At 40.4% G+C, this 22,709-nt stretch overlaps 4 protein-coding genes across 4 annotated transcripts; all 4 read right to left on the reverse strand.

Moving 5' to 3' along the window:
* Positions 1–1,269: 1,269 nt before the first annotated feature.
* LOC126631443 (uncharacterized) lies at positions 1,270–1,662 on the reverse strand. The gene is made up of 2 exons (XM_050301570.1): positions 1,467–1,662; positions 1,270–1,403 (listed from the first exon to the last, which is right to left on the reverse strand). The coding sequence occupies exons 1-2, from the start codon at positions 1,660–1,662 to the stop codon at positions 1,270–1,272; spliced, it is 330 nt and encodes a 109-aa protein (XP_050157527.1).
* A 2,563-nt stretch (positions 1,663–4,225) lies between these two features.
* LOC126631998 (uncharacterized) lies at positions 4,226–8,456 on the reverse strand. The gene is made up of 2 exons (XM_050302211.1): positions 7,826–8,456; positions 4,226–6,765 (listed from the first exon to the last, which is right to left on the reverse strand). Exon 2 carries the CDS (start codon positions 6,753–6,755, stop codon positions 4,254–4,256), a length of 2,502 nt encoding a protein of 833 aa, XP_050158168.1. The 5' UTR covers positions 6,756–6,765; positions 7,826–8,456; the 3' UTR covers positions 4,226–4,253.
* On the reverse strand, positions 7,764–9,622 carry LOC126631444 (uncharacterized). Its single transcript, XM_050301571.1, has 2 exons — positions 8,728–9,622; positions 7,764–7,768 (listed from the first exon to the last, which is right to left on the reverse strand). The coding sequence occupies exons 1-2, from the start codon at positions 9,620–9,622 to the stop codon at positions 7,764–7,766; spliced, it is 900 nt and encodes a 299-aa protein (XP_050157528.1).
* Positions 9,623–12,935: 3,313 nt separating this feature from the next.
* LOC126631999 ((R)-mandelonitrile beta-glucosyltransferase-like) lies at positions 12,936–14,877 on the reverse strand. Its single transcript, XM_050302212.1, has 2 exons — positions 14,239–14,877; positions 12,936–14,118 (listed from the first exon to the last, which is right to left on the reverse strand). Exons 1-2 carry the CDS (start codon positions 14,747–14,749, stop codon positions 13,178–13,180), a joined length of 1,452 nt encoding a protein of 483 aa, XP_050158169.1. The 5' UTR covers positions 14,750–14,877; the 3' UTR covers positions 12,936–13,177.
* Positions 14,878–22,709: the final 7,832 nt, after the last annotated feature.

Genomic DNA, 22,709 nt, shown 5'->3' on the forward strand with positions numbered 1-22,709 from the left:
TTCCCTTTGAATGCAGCAACTAACTTTAAACACAATGGGGTTATTCATTCAACTTTTTAGGGCCGATTTCAACTTTTTGGACCCTTTCTACAACAAACAACACTTGTGAGCCTTTCCTCACTTATTTCAAACTCTTTTTCTTTTCTTTTTCTCTTTTTCTTTTCTAACCCGTGCCTTATTACTTTCTTTTGGCACACAAAACACAAAAAATCTCATTCCCCCACACTTGTTTTCTGCATAAGGACAATCAAAAGGAATTCATTTTAAGTCATGCTTCATTATGCTTTAAAAACAAGGGTATGGATAGTCCTAATCTAGGCTAGGTAAGGGAAATGTGGTTTAACAAAGAAAACAGGCTAAACAAGGCTCAACGGGGTTAAACTTAAACAAATATGCACGGGATAAGCTTTTTGGCTCTAGTTCACTACACAACTTCATCTTGAATATGTGTGATGCAAATCAATGTCATGCTTTGAATGGAACGGGCATAAGTTCTAGTATTTGGAACTAAATGATGAAACGCCTTCTAAGTAGCAACCAAGCAAAGAATGATTAGATCATGCAACGACTTTAGAAAACAAAAATGCACAGATTAATAACTCTCCAAAGAACGTATTAGGCTCAAGTCTCTCAAGGTTGTAGTGTTAGTTTGAGTTCCTTCCTTCAAGCATGTTACAAAAACTGATTTTTTTCTTTGTGATTACATGTGAATTCGTAAACTATAACTATAACCAAGCATAAATCAAGAGCATATCAAACTTCCATCCATGTTTATAACTTTCTTTAACAGTCATGCAATTAACAAACCAAATCCTCATTATTGTGTTGGAAGGTACCCTAAGACACAAACAAACACACAAAAACAACTCTTTTTGGCTTTTTCAAAACAATTTTTTTTTCAAACTTTTGTCAAATTTTCGGATTTTTATGTCAAAACATACTAACATGCTTAAAAACAGCAAGAAACAACATTGTAAGTGATAGGTGAATAAAATCCCACGAAAATCATGCAACAGCAACTTGTTTACCCCCCCCACACTTAAATCTAACATTGTCCTCAATGTTTCAAACATAAACTTACACAAAAGCAAACAAACAAACAACGAGGAAACATGATAAACATGGCAAAGTAAAAGCAACAGAGATGAGGGTTAAAGAACGCAAACACCTGGTTTTGGAGTCGGAAATTCCTAGGTCTTCTTTATTTCCATGGGTTGCCTCCCAAGAAGCCCTTTCTTTAACGTCGTGCAGCCGGACGTCTATCATTCATCAATGATCTTTGGTGCCCACGGCATGGAGGGATAGATCCTCCACCACATGCTCCTCAAACAGGTCGTAATAGGGCTTCAATCGATGCCCATTAACCTTGATTTCATGTCCTGTTTTCAAGCTTTGGACTTGGACTGCACCATGAGGAAAGACATTAGTAACAATAAATGGCCCAATCCACTTGGAACGTAACTTACCGGGGAATAACCGAAGGCGAGAGTCAAATAGGAGCACTTTCTGCCCCTTGGAGAATGTTTTGGTACGAAGCATCTTGTCATGATACGCCTTGGTCTTGTCCTTGTAAATTCGAGCGTTCTCATAAGCGTCATGCCTAATCTCCTCGAGTTCATTTAGTTGGAGCTTTCTATGCACCCCGGCTGCATCTATGTCCATGTTGAAGGTCTTCACAGCCCAATGCGCCCTATGTTCCAATTCAACGGGCAAATGACATGGTTTACCATAAATGAGGCGAAAAGGTGACATACCTAGAGGGGTTTTGTAGGCCGTACGATAGGCCCACAATGCATCGTCCAAGCGCAAACTCCAATCTCTCCTTGAAGGCCCCACGGTTTTCTCAAGAATTTGCTTGATCTCCCGATTTGAAACTTCCGCTTGCCCATTGGTTTGAGGATGATAAGGGGTGGATACCTTATGCGTCACTTTGTACTTCTTGAGCAAAGCTTCAATGGTTCGATTACAAAAGTGAGAGCCTCCATCACTAATGAGAACTCTAGGCATGCCAAACCTAGCAAAGATATTAGTTTTCACAAAATCTGCAACAACCTTTGAATCGTTAGTTCGGGTGGCTTTGGCTTCTACCCATTTGGAAACATAATCAACAGCTAGCAAGATATAAGTGAAACCAAAAGATGGAGGGAAAGGACCCATGAAATCTATACCCCAAACATCAAAGATTTCAACACTAAAAATGGGGGTTTGCGGCATTTGTTGTTTAGGACCAATATTGCCCGTTCTTTGGCATCTATCACAAGACATGCAAAATGTTCTAGCGTCCCTAAAGATGGTATACCAATAGAAACCACATTCTAACACCTTAAGTGCTGTTCTTTGAGTGCCAAAGTGTCCCCCACAAGCATAAGTGTGACAAAAGGTTAGAATAACATTAAACTCAGAATCGTGTACACACCTACGTATAACTTGGTCAGGGCAATATTTCCATAAATACGGGTCATCCCACACATAAAACCGTGCCTCTTTCTTCAATTTATCACATTGGTGTTTAAGTAATTCACTAGGAACATGTTTAGACACCAAATAATTCACCAAATCAGCATACCACGGTTCACTTACCTTGACGGACATCAGTTGTTCATCTGGGAATGTCTCTATGATAGGCACGACATCCTCCTCATGCACCATACGGCTCAAGTGGTCAGCCACCACGTTTCACTTCCCTTCTTATCCCGGATTTCGATATCGAACTCTTAGAGAAGAAGCATCCAACGAATGAGTCGTGGTTTGGCTTCCTTCTTGGTGAATAAATACTTCAATGCTGCATGGTCAGTATAAATAATAACTTTAGTACCAAGCAAATAAGAACGGAATTTATCTAAAGCAAATACAACAGCAAGAAGTTCTTTTTCAGTGGTAGAATAATTCAATTGTGCATCATTTAAAGTCCGAGAGGCATAATAGATAACATGCGGCCTCTTTTCCTTCCTTTGCCCCAAAACAGCTCCTAATGCATAATCGGAAGCATCACACATAAGCTCAAAAGGAAAGCTCCAATCCGGTGGAACTATGATAGGGGCCGAAGTTAGCATTTCTTTGAGGTGATTGAACGCCTTCTCACACTCCTCGTTGAAGTCAAATGCCACATCTTTCTGGAGGAGACGGCAAAGAGGGTTTGAGATCTTGGAGAAGTCCTTGATAAATCGCCTATAAAATCCTGCATGACCAAGAAACGAACGAATCTCTCGAACCGAAGTAGGAGAGGGTAAGTAGCGTATAAGATCTATTTTTGATTTATCCACTTCAATTCCTCTTTCTGAAACAATATGCCCTAGAACTATGCCTTGTCTAACCATAAAGTGACATTTTTCCCAATTAAGCACAAGGTTAGTTTCTACACATCGTTTCAAAATTTTTGTGAGATTTTCCAAACAACCATCAAATGAATCACCAAACACACTGAAATCATCCATAAATACCTCAATAATCTTTTCCACAAAATCTGAAAAGATACTTACCATACACCTTTGAAACGTGGCCGGAGCATTGCATAAACCAAAAGGCATGCGACGATAAGCAAAAGTACCAAAGGGGCATGTAAAAGTTGTCTTTTCTTGGTCATCCAGCGCTATGACAATCTGATTATATCCAGAATAACCATCAAGGAAACAATAAAAAGAATGACCGGCTAACCTTTCAAGCATTTGATCAATGAACGGCAAAGGGAAGTGGTCCTTCCTTGTGGTGGCGTTGAGCTTCCTATAATCAATGCACACTCTCCAACCTGTTTGGATACGGGTTGGCATAAGCTCATTCTCGGCATTTTTCACCACTGTCACTCCGGACTTCTTTGGAACACATTGCACCGGTGATACCCAACGACTATCAGAGATCGGATAAATTACTCCACAATCAAGAAGTTTGATAATCTCCTTTTTCACAACTTCCATCATTGGAGGGTTGAGACGGCGCTGAGCCTCTCGAGTTGGTTTAGCCCCCTCCTCTAGAAGTATGCGATGCATGCACGTAGTCGGGCTAATTCCCCTAATATCGGCCAAAGTCCACCCAATGGCCGTCTTGTGCTCTTTCAACACTCGAATCAACTTCTCCTCCTCTATGGTCGTGAGTGATGAGGAGACAATGACGGGCAATGTCTCGTTATCTCCCAGAAAGACGTACTTTAAATGATCGGGCAACGGTTTAAGCTCAAGTACGGGTGCCTGAGTTACTGAGTGTAACAACTTATTAGTAGAGACTGAAATTGAAATTGGGTTAGAAGGCTTACCATGATATTAAGGTAGTGACTCAAGGGCAGCCACTATCTCGGCCTCCTCCACACTTCTAGGCACGGCAAAACCAGATTTTTGCCCAATTCCTTGTGCAATTGTTGTTTCAAGTGTATCCCTCTCCAAACAATCGAGAAAATCCTGCGCCAAATCATCAATTATATCAATAGAAAAGCAAGAATGATCGTCTTTAGGAAATTTAATACTTTCAGAAAGATTGAAATCAATGACTTCCCCATCAAATTCCATCGTTAAAGTTCCTTTAAACACATCTATCTTGGTGCGGGCTGTTTTCATGAAGGGCCTCCCTAATAGAATCGGCAATGGGGTGGAATGGGGTGAATCTTCCATGTCAAGCACATAGAAATCCGCTGGAAAAATCAAGTTACCAACCTGCACCAAAACATCTTCCAAAGCACCCTTTGGATATGCATTAGAACGATCGGCTAATTGAATTATCACACCATCATTTTTAAGCTCACCTAAGTTCATAGATGCATAAATAGAGTATGGCATAACATTAATTGAAGCCCCTAAGTCTAACATGCATTGTTCAAACTTAGTATTACCAATAACGCACGGAATTGTAAAACTACCCGGATCTTTGCATTTAGGGGGTAATTTCCTTTGTAACACAGCAGAGACATTTTCACTTACTTGAACCACCTCTTTGTTCAAAATCCTTCTCCTTGTTGTACAAAGTTCTTTCAAAAACTTAGCATACCTCGGGACTTGCTTAATCGCATCAAGGAGCGGGATATTGACTTGAACTTTCCGAAAGGTATCTAGAATGTCCTTCTCAGCTTCTTCCTTCTTTGATTGCCTAAACCTGCCAGGAAAGGGCACATTTAGTGGAATAGAACTAGAAAAAGTTGAATTGGGACTTACCTTGGTGGTTTGGGACGGTTTAGGAGGACTAGATGAATTCGGCAAGGTTTGGTCATCCTTGGCCTTGGGCTTTGCTCCCTGTGCTTCTTCTTGCAGCAACTTGTCCTCCTCGTCTTGACTTGATTTGGATGTATTTGAGTCCGTTCCAACCTGTTTACCACTTTTTAACATGATGGCCTTAGCGGTTTCAAATCCTCCCTTTGGGTTCATAACGGTTGAACTAGGCAATCTGCCTTGTTCTCTAATTTGCCCCATAAATTCTGCAATTTGACCCATTTGCTTCTCCAAATTGTCCACCCGTTTGTCTTGGATTTGTCTCTCCTTATTTTGAGTTTGTACTTCCTGCGTCAAAGTAGTAAGTAACTTAACAACTTGATCATTATCCAAAGACATACCTGAGGTTGTTGGGGCAGATTGCACTTGGTTTTGATTGGGGACGAATGGCTTTGTATAAAAGCCCGGTGGTTGCTGCCTAAATCCTCCTTGTTGTTGGGGTTGTTGAGGATCCCGCCATTTGAAATTTGGATGGTCCCTCCACCCCGGATTGTAGGTATTAGAGTATGGATCATGGCGTGGTTGATTTTGGTTCCCAAAACCCACGGCATTGGCAGATTCCCAACCGCCATTCTCAATCAATTGAGGGCATTGATCATTGGCATGTCCTTGCATAGAGCACACGCCACACACACTTGGTCCATGAATCTTCATTCCCTCAGCCAACTGAGAAACAATAGAAGTAAGGTTAGCTAATTGGGATTGAATTTCGGGCATAGAACTTACCTCATTCACTTGTGGCCATGGGGGGTCTCTTTGTCCAACACCTTCGTATTGTTGTGCATTATGTGCTCGGTTGGCAATTAGAACTTTTGCAGCCCCCGGAGTTTTATCCACCAACGCACATCCCGCCGAGGCATCAAGCATTTGGCGTTCCATGGGAAGGAGTCCTTCGTAGAAGTATTGAATGAGCAGCTCCTCCTTCATTTGATGCTGTGGACAAGAAGCAACAAGTGATTTAAAACGTTCATAATAAGAAGGAAATGATTCACCTCGATCTTGTTGGATGCCACTAATCCGTTTCCTCAAGAGAATGACTCTTGAAGTTGGGAAAAACTTCTCCAAGAAAGCTCTTTTCATACTATCCCAAGATGTAACCGTTCCGGGTGCTAACTCGTAAAGCCAATCCTTCGCCTTTTCCAAAAGTGAGAATGGAAAAGCCTTCATCATCAGAACGTTCCCGTCGACATTTATGGGTGTCATGCTCGAACAAACAACCTCGAATTCCTTGAGATGCTTGTTGGGCTCTTCCATGGAAAGCCCATGGTATTTCGGAATGTGGTGCAACAAGCTTGACTTCAACTCGAATTCATCGGTCTTGCCTTGGGCAGCCGTGGGGTATTGAATGCATAATGGTGCAGCATTGGTCAACCCCGAGGCCGAAAGCTCTTTAATGGTCCGATTGTCTGCTGCCATAACTTCTTCTTTCACTTCTTCAAACTCAGATTCGGCCTCTGAACTTGAACTAGGTTCACTAGGTTCGGGATGCCTCCTCTTTCTTCTCAAATCACGTTCAAAATCGTTGTTAAAGTCCAAGATATGCACAGTTTGAGAACTCCGCGTCATGCATTAGTACCTAAACCAAGAAAACAAAACAAAATAAGAAACTAGGTAAATTACACTAAAAACACACGGCAAAAACACAAGGGATTAGCAATTTTGCTAATCCCCGGCAACGGCGCCAAAATTTGATGTGAGAATTACTTGACACACAAATTAAACCCTATTGATGACAATTGTAGTAATGATGCAAGTAGGGATCGTTCTAGACCGGGGATTAACTAGGGATGCTAATCAACAAATATAAGACTCAAGAATATAAGAAGAAACTTAAAAACACAAAAGTAGGCTTTAAAACACTAAACTAGACTCAAAGAGTTCAAAACACTTTAAGGCACAAACTAAACAAACTTAAACACACTTAGATACAAGAAAGTAAATGGGAGGTATTGGTTTGGATGAGATTGAGATAACAACAAAAAGTAAAACTAAATAGATGGTTTATGGATTAGCTAGAGATCCATTCTTCACACATGACACACTTGTACATGAATTGATTTCCAATTGCTTTTCAATAGATTATGAAACTCAACACCCCAGATTAACCGTGATGCACGAATTAATCCTCAGATTTTCCTTGATTTATTGAATTGGATGAATGCATACGACAATCCAAATTATTCTCCAAAAGTCCTCTACATGAATGCATAATAGAGATACAATCAAAGATCATTACGTTCTATGAAAATCATAAGTGTTAATGAGGCATTCGTAACTATGAATGCATGATACGTTTGCCAAGAATTCAATTAACGCGATTGTGACTAGCAACCTTCACTACCAATGAATATAAACTTGTAATGATTAGGTGAAACTCATTTATATCCTAGCATCAAATTCATGCATGAAAACTAAGTATGCATCCGTAATCAACATACAAGAATTAGTTTTGAAGAAAGTAGTTAATTGAATTGCATTCACAACTTATTAAATCACAATTGGAAGAAATCAATTCATATCTCAAACATGTTCATGGCTTCGAACTTCACCCTAGCTAAGTAAGGGTTTAGTTCCTCATACTTGCAATTAAACAAAAACAATTGATATTAAACATAGAGAAACAAAGTAGAAGACACCTAGAATGCTCCAACAACTCCAATGGAATGGCTAGCACAACTCCAAGCACTCCTCCTTCTTTGCAAGCCTTGGAACTAATGGAAATGTGTATGAATGGCTGTGTGTCTTCCTTGAAGGCTGAATGGTGTTTATATAGAGGTTGAAAATGTCAAGCAATGCAAGTTAATGGACAAGGCACTCACGGCAATGGAAGGATGTGAAGCTGCCAGCTCCATTTTGCATGTGTGTGTGCTGTTTTTGTGCTCTTTCCACCTAGAAACAATCATTCCAAAGCCACCCAAAGTTATAAGTGGAAGACCAACCAGAAATCCACCTCATAGTGGTCCAATTTCTGTCATTCCTTGCTGTCCATTCACTACCAATGTTGTAGAAATCTGCCAACTCCATTCCATTGTCGTGTGTGTGTGTGTGTGTTGTCCTCATCACTTCCCACTCTTCCATTCTTTAATTTCTGATTCCTTGCTGCCCATGTGGTGTGTGTTTTGCTGTTTTCTTTCCTTCTTGCTGCCCATGTGGTGTTTATACTTGCACATGCATGTTCTTCATCCATTTAGCTAGCAATAAACACATTTTCTGCCATCACATGGCAGCTATGATGTTTGAAGTTGTAGGCCAACACTTTGCACACACACATGCGATTTCTAGCCCTTTGAATCATCAAATTCGTCCATCCTCATGTCTCCATGTTTGCACCATCCAATCTTGGCCCAAAAATGCTCCAAAGTGCTCCAAAATGCACCTTCTTGCATCCTTGGCCCAAAGAACCTACAAACACACAAAAATGGCTTAAACTACTAACATAACTAAGAACTAAGAACATAAATGCACGAAAACAAACATACTAAGTCGCATAAATATGCTCCTATCACTTTTACAGGTGCACGATTTCGAGTTCTTCGACCTTGGTTCCCTTGGTTAGTCTTCTGAGATGCCTGCTGATTACGTTGTGGTTGCTGAACTGTTTCCGTTTTAGCTCCTTGCTGAACTTGAGGTTGATTAACAACTACAGAACCAGAGCCTTCTCTTTTGGGAGATTTTAGGCTGATATGCCCAAATTCACAACAAGAATAACATTCGAGGCCAGCTGGCCTTTTGCTTGGTCTTCCACTGCCACTTGAACTTTCAGATTCTTTTCTCACCTTCTTTTTACCCTTGTTTCCCACAGATCCACCAGCTGAGGCTTTCTTCTTCAAAAAGATGAGATGATCTTGCTCAAGTGCATAAGCAGCATCTACAATCTCCCTATAAGTCTTTGTGCCTTGACCCATTATATACCTTCTGATGCCATCTTTCAAGCCCAACATAAACTTTACTACTTTCGTATTTTCATCAGCTACTAGAGCCTTAGCATATTTTCCCAACTCTATATACTTAGAGACATATTCAGCCACTGTCATATTGCCTTGCTCCAGCTCAAAGAATTCTTTAATTCTTGTTTGTTTCAGAGCAACCGGAAAGTATCGATCATAAAAATGTTGCTCGAAATCATCCCAAGTCATTTCTTTATCTGTATTTTGATCACAGATAGTATCCCACCATGAGTCGGCTTCACCTTCCATTACATGAGTAGCTAACTGAATTCGATTCTTAGCTGGCACTTTCAAAATATCAAGCTTCTTTTTTATGTTCTTGATCCATGTCTCCGCCTTGTCAAAATCAGGTGTATAGCAAAACTTCGTAGGCTTCAATTTCAAGAAACGATCAAGATAGGTAGCTTCTCGCTCACTTTCTTTTTTTTCCTCATTTCGTTGGTTTGTTAGTTGACTAGCCAAAAAGGCTTGAAATAACTCAGCCATTTGTTGTGCATTAACTTATGGGTTTGGCTAGACGTTCGGTAAATCGACATGATGCTCTTCAGGGGAACTTTGTTGTGTGCAAGGGTTGTCTTCAGGTTGTGGCGACATCTTGTCAACAAAATCAATAAACTAAAACAAAAAGCATGACTCAAGAAAATGTATATCACAAGAAAACAAATGTATCAAAAAAATAAAATTGTGAAATACCAAATATTTTTATTTTTTATTTTTATTAAAACATGTTATAAGCCATGCTCTGATACCATTTTTGTCTGTAAAACCCCAGACATACATATTTAGCTTTCTGGAGCTTGAAAAGGTTTGTTTGGGTTAAAGTGAGTGTGTAAAAAAAAAAATGGAGAACACGTGTTTGTAAGATGGTCCTTCATCTTTTGGTGTTCGTTGCCCTGTTTCCAAAATGGTAAAAGGGAAGAAATAGCTATGGGTTCTCTTTGGGTGTCGAAGAAAGAAAAAAATGCATAAGTTAAGTTCTAAACATCAAAACTACAGTCCATTTTTGCCTCTATGATCACAACATTGAGCACTACGGATGAAGGTAAGAATTCAAAGCTTATTTGTAGATTCGAAATTATATTTTGGTTGGGGATTTCATGTTAATAACTTTGAAAAATTCATGTTTGAAGTGCTATATGGTTGAATTGAGAGTTTTGGAAGTCTCAAGGCTGGTCGAACAGTATTACTGAAAAAGATTGAGGTAAAATTTTACTTGATTTGGAGTTATAGAATTCAATTGTGTAGTGGTTGTTGGATGGCGTTTGATATATGGCTCCTGAATGGGTTTCATGGAAAGGTCGATTAAACTGCGATTCATGTGATTAAATATGGATCTAGTTATTTTGGGGATATACATGCACTGTGCAAATGGAATTGAGACATGTTAGCTTATGTTGGTGCATGTGAATTGTGTATTGATATGTTCCTTTTCAAATTAGGTACTTTCTTGGCTTAAGCAAGATCAAGAGATAGGAGTGAACAATTGTGAAATGAGTTATTACCTGAAGCTTGGAAAATCAGGTGAGGGGACTGACACCCTGGTTAGTGGTTTTCGGTATGTATTATGTATGTAAATGTGGATATGTGCAAGCTATGCATTGAATTTTATTGTTGTGTTAGAACTGCATGTTAGGGAAAAGAGTTTGATTTTTCTAGCATGCGATTTATGTCGTTCTAAATTGTAATGACGACCTAAGAGTGAAGGGGGCTGTGTGACTACCTTGGACTTCAATCCCCTAAACCTCCAGAGGGTCCTATACAAACGGACTCGTACCATTAACCGTAAGGGGAGGGTACTTGTGTCTATGTGGTATAGGTTGTCAGTGGACACTCTCACTACCCTACCTTGTGTTGTTATTACTTGAGAATTTATTTTAGGTATGGTAGTTGGCCGCATGTTCGGTTGTCAGGACAAATGGAATGCAGGGATCCCACTATAGTTAATTATAAGCATGAAATAAATTTTAACTCATGCCAAAGCATTTTGTTGTGCAAATTATTTCCTTTATACATAGTACAAAGGTATATCTATTTTCAAACCTCGCTAGGGTCCTCCCGAGGGGGGGCAAATGATTGTATGTGATGCTCACCTCTACATTTTTCAGGTGCTGTGCGAGAAACAATGGAAGAGTTGGACTAAGGTGTGCGGTTGTAGCTTGTCAACGTAAAAACTTCGAATTAGAAAATCAACTTTTGAAATGTAAATATTGATTTTTTGGTTTCAGTGAAAACTGTCTGTGTTTATCCTCTTTGCTTCTGTATATATTTGTCTAAACCCGTCACTCATTTGGCTTATGTAAACTAAACTTTTGGGACTTTTGTTGTTAAAAAAAAGGTTGCTTAAGAAAGGGTTTGAATGTTATGGTTTTCACTTAAACTCTTATATTTATTTGATATTAATTTTAGAGGCCTTACGTATTTTAAAGATACATGAGAATTGTCATGTTCTAAGTTTGGAACATACAACTCTCATGCGCTTTTAAGATTCGCGGGGCTGTGTTGACAAAGGTTATGTGAAAGCCTTTGTAGTTGAGGAGTTTGGCTAACTGGAGCATCGGGGTTATGTGACCTTGAGCTGGGAATGGTATGCAAACTCCATGTGGCTTCTCTTTCAAACCATTTGAGTCCATTCTCTCTCTCTCTCTCTCTCTCTATAACAAATCTAACGAAAATGAGATTTGGACCGAGAAGAAAAGTCTTTTACGATACACCAACTGTACATATGGCAATTCACGCCAATGAAGCATCTAACGAAAATGAGGAATGGTATGCAAACTCCATGTGGCTTCTCTTTCAAACCATTTGAGTCCATTCTCTCTCTCTCTCTCTCTCTCTCTCTCTCTCTCTCTCTCTCTATAACAAATCTAACGAAAATGAGATTTGGACCGAGAAGAAAAGTCTTTTACGATACACCAACTGTACATATGGCAATTCACGCCAATGAAGCATCTAACGAAAATGAGATTTGGACCGAGAAGAAAAGTCTTTTACGATACACCAACTGTACATATGGCAATTCACGCCAATGAAGCATGACGTTCGTTAGTGCTAAGAATCTTTGGGACGGCAGTCGAGAGTATATACATTTTCCATTACTCTGACAGGCTGGCATGCATTGATTTTGTTTGTTTGCTGATTCGGTATGATACTAATGTGTTCTATATCAAGAGTCTTGATCCAATCAATTTTTATTTTTATTTTTAATTGTATGTCCTTTTAGGGCTTTTTTATTTTTTAAATTAATTAACAATGAGGGCAAATTTGTCTTTAAGAAAAGATTTTAAGGTGAATTCAGACCTAAAAGGGTATGTGAAAGAGAATTAGAACATCACGAAGTGCTAGTGTAATATTTTAAACATGAGAGGTTTTTTGTGAACACAATAAATCGTAGGAGGTGTTAGTGTAATTAATCCGCTCAATAAATCTAGTACAAAAAGCAGCAATTATTTTCAAAAATAGTAATTTTAGTTATATTGATGTCGTAGGAGTGTACTAACATATAATGCGGCAAAGAGATGAAGATAATTTAGGTGCTTTAATGAATTTAGAAAGGCATATTGGTTGGGGTTCCACCCATCCGTCTCGGGTTTAAAACTCTCCAATCCGTTAAATTATTGTAATAGTTTTGAATTAATTTTTTTTTTAATGAATTAATCGTTTAAGTGACTGCGAATAACATGGTTTTCCAACTCAATAGGTATCACCAACACCAATCATTCATGCATTAATTGATCTCAAGCATCAAGGTAGTCCCTGATATTATGGTTATGTTAAATTTTTGTTCAGACTTGCACTCGTATACAGGGAATACGAATCTAATTAGCAAAACATAGAGTACAATCAAATCATTTAACAAGTTACTATACGCATGCAAGTTTCTCAACTTACAGAGCAAATCGTTGTAGGCTAAAGTTCTCAGCTTAACAAATCATCTAATTGCTAACATGGCAGACTCGACATGTTATTAAGCAACTAAACACTAATTTGATATCAAGCTAAGCCGAAATACAAAGCAATAACTAGACAGAACTTTAAGCAATTCTAATTTACTGGAGATTGAAGGACCTGGCTAGCCATTCTGTCCAAATCAACAAAAGACATGCCATTAGGACTAGTGGTGGCCTCCGTTGCCAACTTTTTCCATTCCAGGGCTTTCTTCCGCATCTCTTTGCCTTCCTCTCCCTCCATTATCTTTCTCACAAGTCCTTCTATGTAATCTCTTTTAACATCGCCCTCTATCTCCATGCCTATGCCCCACACTTCGCAACTGAACCTACAATTCATTTGTTGTTCTGCAAAGAAGGGCCAACAGATCATAGGCACTCCACCACACACGCTTTCAAGGATAGAGTTCCATCCGCTGTGGGTCAAGAACCCTCCGATAGCTGGGTGACTCAGAACTTCTTGTTGAGGGCACCAACTTGCCACTAGACTTCTTTCTTTGGTCTCTTCCGAAAACTCTGAAGGAATGACGGCTGATTCCCCAACAAGAAGGTCAGGCCTAATTACCCAAAGGAATGTTTGATTGCTGTTTGCAAGTCCCCAAGCAAACTCAGTTAGCTGCTCCTCTGTCATGACTGTGATGCTTCCGAAATTGACATAAACCACGGAATTGGGTTCTTTAGAGTCGAGCCATTCAATGCACTCTGGTTCTTCTGTCCATAGGTTTGATCCAATCGACTTCAACTCGTTCTCTGCTGGGATCTGATTAAGCTGTAGATGTAGGGGTCCGACGGAGTATATAGGTGGTAGCAAAGTGGAAAGTGCATCTAACACTTCATGTTCAAAGGCATAAAACGTGTTCAAAATGAAAGCAGAAGCTCTATGATATCGTCCTATTTCAACCCTAAGAAATTCCATCATGACGTCATTTGGGTCTGTGGTTCTAATGAAGGTTGGGATGTCCCTCAGTCGGATACCTCTCATGCCTGGTATCCAATCTATAACCGTGTCCAAATACCCATTCGTCAAGTAGCTTTCATCTGCAAATGAAATTGAGAAACAATTCTAAGGTGTTAATATTCTTTAAAAAAATTAACACGTTTAGTACATAGTCAGTGTTACCAAATGACCACTCAGGAAGGAATTTGTAGTTAGTGTACCTTTAAGGGGTATTAAGCCCTTTTCGATGAGAGGGCCCACCTGAAGGTAGCCCATCAAACCGCAAGCACTTGCTGTTGCAAATATAACAACTGGAATGCCTAATTCTTGGGCTGCTTCAAGCGTGAAGGTCATGCCACCATCAGAAACCATGCAGGTAACTGGAGGGGAATTGGGCAAGGAATTGAGCTTGGACAAAAGGTCTTTGAAAGGTGCTAAGCAATTTTTCGTAGTGGAAAAGCATAGAGCTGTTATGTCTTGAGTGGCGTTGACATCAGTTGTAGGGAGGCCATCAGGAATGGTTTCGAACCTAAAGGAGGGGAGGCCATCAAGAGAGTTGGGACCTCGGGCTTTTAGAAGGCGTCTGTGGTTGAACTCTGTGTTCACAAAGGTTATGTGAAAGCCTTTGTAGTTGAGGAGCTTGGCTAATTGCAGCATAGGGATTATGTGACCCTGAGCTGGGTACGGTATGAAAACTGCATGTGGCTTCTCTATCATACCTTTTGAACCCATTTTTTTCTTTGCAAAAATCAATTAGGACAAAGCTAAGGAAAATGAATATGCTTGGGAAGAGGTATTTACAGTACCAGTTTTATACGAAGGAGAGAGAGAATCAATTAGTTCACAAGCTCAACAATAAATTAGTCACACTCAGACACAAACGATGAGATCCGTGATGTAATGCACTGCAAGTTGGTGCCATTAATTTTTGTTTGTTAATTTATTTTAATCAATTTTTTTTCAGATTTGTTTAATTGTTTGCACGTTCTGATTCCTATTCTATATCCGTAGTATTAAAATAAATTCAGGGTTGCCGCTTGAGCACCATTAACCCACTTCCTTTGAGTATTGTCAAGTTCTGTCTGACCCCTCATTTTCATTTAAGATAGCCCCATTTCTTTGTCTGGCGCCTTAAATCCACCACATCGATTATTGGTTAGTTTCTGTCAGATCTCGGATACCCCTATTAACTTGCCCCAGTTTCCTGCCTGGGTGTTCAGAACCCACTAGGTCGTGGATCAATTGAGGTAATTTCATTACTCAGCCATCTAACACTATTCTAAGATTAATTACTGGGGTCAAGGGGACCTGTCACACCCCGGAGTCGGGAGGCCCTACCGGAGTAGGATTATGTCCCATCCTTTCTATCGGAATAGAATTCTCTCACATTCTATTATCATCTTCTTCCATTTCATCATCTCATGTTCTCTTTTTTTATCTTATTTTCTATATAAAAAATTCAAAATAAGATGTAAATGTGGCGTAAACGCAACCGTTTAAATAGAAAGGGATAAAAGGAAATAGAGATTAAAAAGGAAGATAACCCTACTCTTTTTCTATCTCGGACGCCTGGATACTGACGACTTTATGAATGGGACCTCCATCTCTGCGCTGATTGGGGTTTGGATTGACTTTCACATTGTGATCCCTTTGGCAACCAATGAGTTTATGGCAATATTTATGAGCTCCCAACAACCAAAAACAGTGGGTGGAAGACTGGGTTAGAGCATCTCTAAAGGAGAAGTTAAAATGTTCAAATCATCATTAATAGTAAAAAAAGGCAGCAACATTGTTTTTCAACAGAAAGGCCAAATCTGATGTGGCATGACATGGAATAATAGCTCTCACCCTTGCTGTCAAAATTGACAACAGCTTCAAATTTTTATTGATTAATTATTAAATGCTGTTTATTAATTTTATTATTGTTTGAAAACATTTATCTTCCTCCCACACCCGCACCAACTTTGAAAATATTAGTCTACAAATTGCAAAACCCAACTTCTTGGTTAAAAGAAAACCCAACTCCGCCACAAATCTTTGAAGCTTGGTGTTCTCTCCAACCAGTAATTCTTCATTTTCTTCTTGATAGGCCTATGAAGCTTTTTCGCAAATGGGTTTTAGGATTGGTGTGTAGTACTAAATATTTGACCATTGAATCTTGCAATGCATTTGAATCAAAGGGAAGAGGCTATGTGAAATTGTATCGATTCAATTTGTTTCGAATCCAATTTAAACGAATAGGATCAAAATAGATGGCTTGAAGTTATATAGGTATGAAACTTATCGAGTTGATTTAAATTACTTTGCAGCTCAGAAGTCTCAGTTTTTTATGTCTTGGGTATCAATTCAAATGCCCATTCTGGTGTACATGCTATCTGGGAAATTACGAAAATAAAATAATGGAATAAAATAACAAAAAGAAGATAATGTAATCAAATTTGTAATTATAAAACAGGAATTAAGAAAAGAAATAATATAATAAAATAATATTTTAATTTGACATATAGGGTGGAGAGCAAAACTTAAAAAGATGTCAAAGTGCCACATAGGCCGTCAAATTTAAATTTTTTGTTTAAAATTTGACATCTCCTTTGGAGATGGTCTTAAGTTCCAGATCTGGTGTGTGATTATGTTTTATTTCGAATATGGGATTGTAATTGTGGATACAAAATGGGTGAGCATTTACTCTGCCCCCACCAACCTGAGAACACAAGTGGAATTTCTACACTGTCCATTGCTGCAAAAGTCAGGAATATACCAACTCCAATTCTTTGGATAGTGGTAAAAGGCAGAAATTTGGTTCTCATAGGAGACGTGAAAAGAAACAAAAGTTGAGAAAGGATATGGTGACAAAAGTGGAAGATCTTGTTGTTCAACTGGAGGGTGGAATAGAGCTCTTTAACATAGAGCAATGAGTTAAGCTCATTGCCACAGTGCTGGTGGATTAACATCTCAACAAGTGGGAAGTGAGAAACATACTGAGAAACGCCTGGAAAGAGTTTGGGGACTTGTAGATTAACTAGGTGCAGGATAACTCCTACGTTGTTGTGGTAAGGGATGAAAATGTAGCAACCCGTATACTTGATCAAGTGCCTTGGGCTGTGATGAAACAAAACTTCTCTGTTAAAAGGTGGATGGAAGATCTTGTGATAGAAGAGGTCTCAATGCATTTGGTTCCATTTTGGGTTCAAATGAAGGCAATACCATCGTACTTATGTTCCGAGGAGAATATTAATCGACTTGCTAGTAAATGTGGTGAACTTCTGAAGCTGGAGGATACAGCACGGGCTAAGGGTTTCCTAAGGGTTAGAATCATGGTCGATACCACTAAACCTTTGGCCATCGGATGTTGGGTAACTAGGGCCAATGATAAGGAATCTTGGGTAGAGTTCCAATACGAACGTCTACAGGACTTTTGTTATAAATGTGGAAGAATTGGCCATGCTAGCAATGAATGTTCTTCACTAGCTGATAGAGAAGATGCGGTGAGCTACAAAGAATGGACCAGGACCAAAATGATTAGAGATTTTCTGGAGGTTCATAGGATGATAATTTCTAACCAAAGAATGAGGCGATAGCCGGGTTCAAGTAGGGAGAAAAGGATCCCGACCCAAATAGGATGGAGTGACATCTCTACAAGAGAATGTGGCGGCATGACAGATGAGAATGCAAGGCTGGGACCACCACTGGAGCAAAGTGGAATGTATGTTATTCACAATACGAGGATTGTATATTACCCCATAATGGAGATTTCTGGTATGTCCACTATCCCTATCCACGAAACCACTAGCGGGCCAAGTTGGCTCAATCTTGAAGGTCATATTAATTTAAGGAGGGGAAGAAAAGTCCAAAAGGATTAGGCTGGAAGGATAATTGGCCCACTGAGGTCGGGTGTTAGAATAACAAAAGACAGACTGGGGGATATGGCGGGGGACAATACAACAGCTACCAGCTCAAGAATGGCCATGCCATGTTTCGATGCTTCAAACCACAGTGCCTAGCAAGGTCAAGGGAAGTTGGTGGTTGTCCAGAGTGTGCTAATGATGTAGCAAGAGTTTAATAGTACACACCCTGGAAGTCTCATTATAGGCTAAGGAGAGGGAGGAAGCTTTTTCCAAAAGTTGAGCCTGCTGAGAAATGCGAGTGAAAGGACTATCAGTAGAGCCCAACGACCATGTAAAATACCAAAAAGAAAACTCGGCTTCCTTGGTCGGCCTAGGAGAGAGGGGCGTAGAGGAAGTTTTCAAATGCATAGGGGACACTGGAGCTTAAGTAAGTGAAGGAAGTCTCATTTCGAAGGATAATCTGTTGGATGTTCCGGTTGAAGGGAAAAGCTTATGGCCTCACCTGGAGGAAATTGTGGAAGAAAAAACGGCAAAGAGAGATGAATGGTTGGCAAAGAAAAGCAGTGACGGTGGCGGCTAGCCCGATGCAACCACTAACTAGTCATGATACACCTAGTATGGAACTACCATGGTCTTGGGTCAGACACGGTAGTTCAAGCCTTACATGGGCTCATTAGACGGTATAGACCTTCTGTGATTTTTCTATCTGAAACTAAAATGAAAAATCACATAATAAATGGTGTGCGTAGATGGATGAAATATCTGAATAGTTGTGATGTATCTCCGATTAGGTCGACGGGAAGATTGAGTCTGTGGTGGGATGATAATCTGGAGGTCAAGGTGGTGTCTTCCAACAGAAATTTGATACATACGGAAATGCGATTGGTTAGGGACGAGGCTTGGTTTCATGCTTCCTGGATTTATGGAACACCCTACAAAGCTGAGAATCAAGAATTTTGGCAGTGGCTAACGGATGAGTTTCTTATGACGGATGCTTCGTGGATTTATGTTGGGGTCCTAAATGAAATTTTATCAGAAGTTGAAAAGGTGGGCGGAAGTCAGTGGCCACGGCCGGCCCCACCCTTTATGCAATCTTTTATGACCTATATAGAACTTTTGGATCTTGGGTTCTCGGGACCTAAATACAATGGAAGGGAACTCGAAATGGGAATCTTATGCAAGAACGGCTGGATCGTGGGATGGTTAATTGGGGATGGAAGTCTCGATGGCCAAATACCTCAATCCTTCATGACAATGCCAGGGCGTCGGATCATTGCTTGCTAATAATCAACACTGACTCGCTAGCTCTTAAATGCAAACTGATTTTCCGTTTTCAGGCGTTTTAATGTAAGGAAAAGAAATATAAAGAGATAATTGACTGGAGCTGGAAAACGAGATGTGTCAGGGGGTGGGTAGAGCAATGGCAAATGAAGTTGCATACTACGAGAAGAAGTCTCATAAGGTGGAGCTTAGATAAATTCAAAACAAGAAGAAAGAGATCAAAATGTTGAACTATCACCTTGGGGCCCTCCAATTGAATTGGGAGGAGAATCATAGCGAAATTTATACGGTTTCGAAATCCATTAACCATCTTGAGGTGCAAGAGGAAGCATATTGGGCAGCATGCTCTCGTATCCAACGGTTGCAGGTGGGCGATTCGAAAAGAAGGCATCTGGGTAGAAGAGTCTACGAGAGTTAGACAGATGGTGGAAGAACATTTCAAGAAATTATTTACGTTTGATGGTCAGCGTTATTAGGGTTACATCCTTAACTGCCTGGGTCCGATTGTAACGACATATATGAACGGGATGTTATGCAGCCCAATTTCGGATATGAAGATTAAGGAAACGATGTTTAATATGGGTGGGGCTAAAGCACCTGGTCTGGATGGGTTCCAAGGGATTTTCTTCCAATCTTATTGGGATATAATAGCTATGGAGGTCAAGGGTATAATAACCGTCTGCTTGGTGGGCGATGAGTGTCATTTTCCTATCAACTCAATCAATATTGTCATGATTCTGAAGGTTCCCAACCCAGAAGTAGTCAGTTAGTTCTCACCAATTAGCCTATGCAATTATTCTTTCAAAGTCCTGTCTAAGATCTTGGCGAATCGATTGAAGTCGCTATTGAGTTTCATTATTTTCACCAAGCCAAAATGCTATCATCCAAGGAAGACAAATACAAGATAACATCATTTTGGCTCAAGAAATCTTCCACTTCCTTACACTACGAAAAACCAAATCCAAGTTTGAGATGGAAGTAAGCTTGATATGAACAAGGCTTATGACCAGTTTGAGTGGGATTTCCTTGAGGCAGTCATGGTGCAACTTGGTTTTCAGAGGAGGTGGGTGGACATGGTTATGCGATGTGTGAAAATGGTTGAATTCTCTATCCTTATTAATGGTTGGCCGAGAAACAGTTTTAAACCAACAAAGGGGCTCCGTCAAAGGGACTCCCTCTCCCTCTATCCATTCTTTATCATCGGTGAGGTGCTATCCATGGCTATTAAACAGGTGGTGGAGCAAGGATACATTAAGGGTATCAAATTATCGGCATCAGGTCTGGTGCTTTCCCACTTGTTGTTTGCAAACGACACTCTAATCTTCCTTATGGCTACCAAGGAAAACAGTAGGAATATGTCCAGCTTGCTTGAAGCCTATTGCAAAGCTTTGAGGTAACAAGTTAGCTTACAAAAATTGGTCGTTTACTTTAGGCCTAATACTCTGGCCCAGTTGGCTCTTGAGTTGTGCAACATCTTAGATATGCCGAAGGTGGATGACCTGGGGAAATACTTAGGCATTTTGACACTCTGAGGGAGATCAAAATGTGATACTCTCGCGTATGTTAAGGATCAGGTTGTGGGAAAGGTTGCAAGGTGGAAAAGGTGATTCCTATCTCAGACTAGGAAGGAAGTTCTCATCAAAGTTGTGACCTAGGCAATACCTATGTATCTTATATGTGTCTTTCGATTGCCGAATAAATTGTGTATCGAAATCGATGCGGTGTTGGCTACATTTTGGTGGGCTATGGTGGACAAGAAGAGGGGGATTCATTGGATTAGTTGGATGGAGATGAGCCAATCGAAGCGGGATGGTGGAATAAGGTTCCATAATCATAAAGATTTTGACCTAGCCTTATTTGTGAAGCAATGTTGGCATCTGATTCATGACCCGAACTCCCTTTGGGCTCAGGTTCTAAATGAGCGGTATTTCCCTAACGTCTCTTTCCTAGATGCTAAGAAAGGATGAAGAGCCTCTTGGGCATAGAATAGTTTACTTGAAGGAAGATACCTCATTCTTAAGGGTGAAAGATGGCAAATTTTGGGCAGGCACAAGGTCAGATTTTGGTTTGACAAGTGGGTCCTGAGTATCCCTGCAAGGCACCCTACCCTTCCCCTTAATTTGAATGTCAACAAGGAGATGATGGCAACTGAGTTTATTGAACCAGTTTCGAGAGGCTGGAATCTTGCTCTAGTTTCGGAGGTTGTTTTGGTGAAGGAGTGCAATACCATTTATATAGTATTCATGCTGGGCCGCTTCTGAGTCCAGGCAAGCTTATTTGGCTATTCGAGAAGAATGATATCTATTCGGTAAAATCTGGTTACCGCTGGCATCATAACCTTCATCCTCCTGTTATGCATGACCGCCCATCCTCATCTCGTGACACTGATACGCAGGTGTAGGGGTGGATCTGGAGGTGCAGGGCCGCCCTTAAGATGAGGTGTTTTTTGTGGCGGGGTATTCGCAATGCTTGCGCAACCAAGTGGAATCTTTTTAGGCTGCGGTGTGTTTTGTCTCCCTTATGCCCCAGCTGCACTGACAAAGATGAAACCATTGAGCATATCCTCATTCTTTTCCCGTGGGCTTCCCAGGTGTGGCACGGGGGTCTGCTGCATCTCCAAATTAATTGGGATACCATTACCACTTTGTTTGATTAGATTTGCTCGGTCTTCAATTTAGCTTAGAGGAATAAGGAGGACCTGGATCGTATTTTGTCACAGTTGGTTTTTCATGTTGGTTTATTTAGAGAGCTAGGTGCAATACAGTCTTTAAATCTGTCCAACCTTCCTATTCCAGGACTTTGAGGACCATTGCTATTGCTATGAGCTCTTTTGAGTCGGCCTTTGCCCCAATCCGGATGCTGGGGATTGGCAGGCCCAGTTCCACTCTAGGTTTATCCCGGTCTACTCCGTGATCACCCCCCTTTGTCAATTGTGTGAAGATCAATGTTGATGCCTGCTAGAAAGGGGATACCCAATGCTGCTCGGTCGGGGTTGTTATCCGTGATAATACCTCGGGTTATCTTACAATTCGAAGTGTGATGGTGCCGACTTCTAATGCATCTATGGCGGAGGCTTTGGCCATTTTGGTGGGCTACTTGCTTGCAAAAAATTTACATTTTCATGAGGTGGTGATTGAGTCGGATGAGTAAGGTATTATTCGTTCCCTCAACTCACCATCTCTGAGCTGTACTTGGGACCTCCTACCAATTCTTAGTCATGTATGGGAGGTTGGGAGGACGTTCCAAACATGCTCTTGGTCTTGGGTCCCAAGATCAACAAATATGGCGGCAAATTTTGTCACGAGGAACATATCACTGGAGATGTGCGCCTTTGGCTGGGTTGCAAGACCCCCATCTTCTCTTGTGGGTATCTTGAATGATGACAGCCTCCCATGTATGTCGTTGTAATGGAATAGGGGGTTTTGTTGGTGGTTAGGTGACACTGGTCCTTGGCGGAGGCGCTTTCCTATTTCGGTGTTGGTCGTTTGGCTTTTTGTTCTTGTTTGGCCTTGTGCCCTGGTTTTTCTATGAATCCCAATTCCCCACCCCCCTCTAAAAAAAAAAAG

The sequence above is a fragment of the Malus sylvestris genome, chromosome 8, assembly GCF_916048215.2.
Source record: "Malus sylvestris chromosome 8, drMalSylv7.2, whole genome shotgun sequence".
NCBI classification, from domain to species: Eukaryota; Viridiplantae; Streptophyta; class Magnoliopsida; order Rosales; family Rosaceae; genus Malus; species Malus sylvestris.

Bases quoted from the DNA above. Each gene is read 5' to 3' on its own strand.
- LOC126631443 (XM_050301570.1), bottom strand. From the start codon at position 1,662: ATGGACATAGATGCAGCCGGGGTGCATAGAAAGCTCCAACTAAATGAA. The intron at 1,404-1,466 runs GTAAGTTACGTT...CTCATGGTGCAG, and splicing joins TCGCCTTCGGTTATTCCCCG to TCCAAGTCCAAAGCTTGAAA.
- LOC126631998 (XM_050302211.1), bottom strand. From the start codon at position 6,755: ATGACGCGGAGTTCTCAAACTGTGCATATCTTGGACTTTAACAACGAT.
- LOC126631444 (XM_050301571.1), bottom strand. From the start codon at position 9,622: ATGGCTGAGTTATTTCAAGCCTTTTTGGCTAGTCAACTAACAAACCAA.
- LOC126631999 (XM_050302212.1), bottom strand. From the start codon at position 14,749: ATGGGTTCAAAAGGTATGATAGAGAAGCCACATGCAGTTTTCATACCG. The intron at 14,119-14,238 runs GTACACTAACTA...TTTCATTTGCAG, and splicing joins GGGCTTAATACCCCTTAAAG to ATGAAAGCTACTTGACGAAT.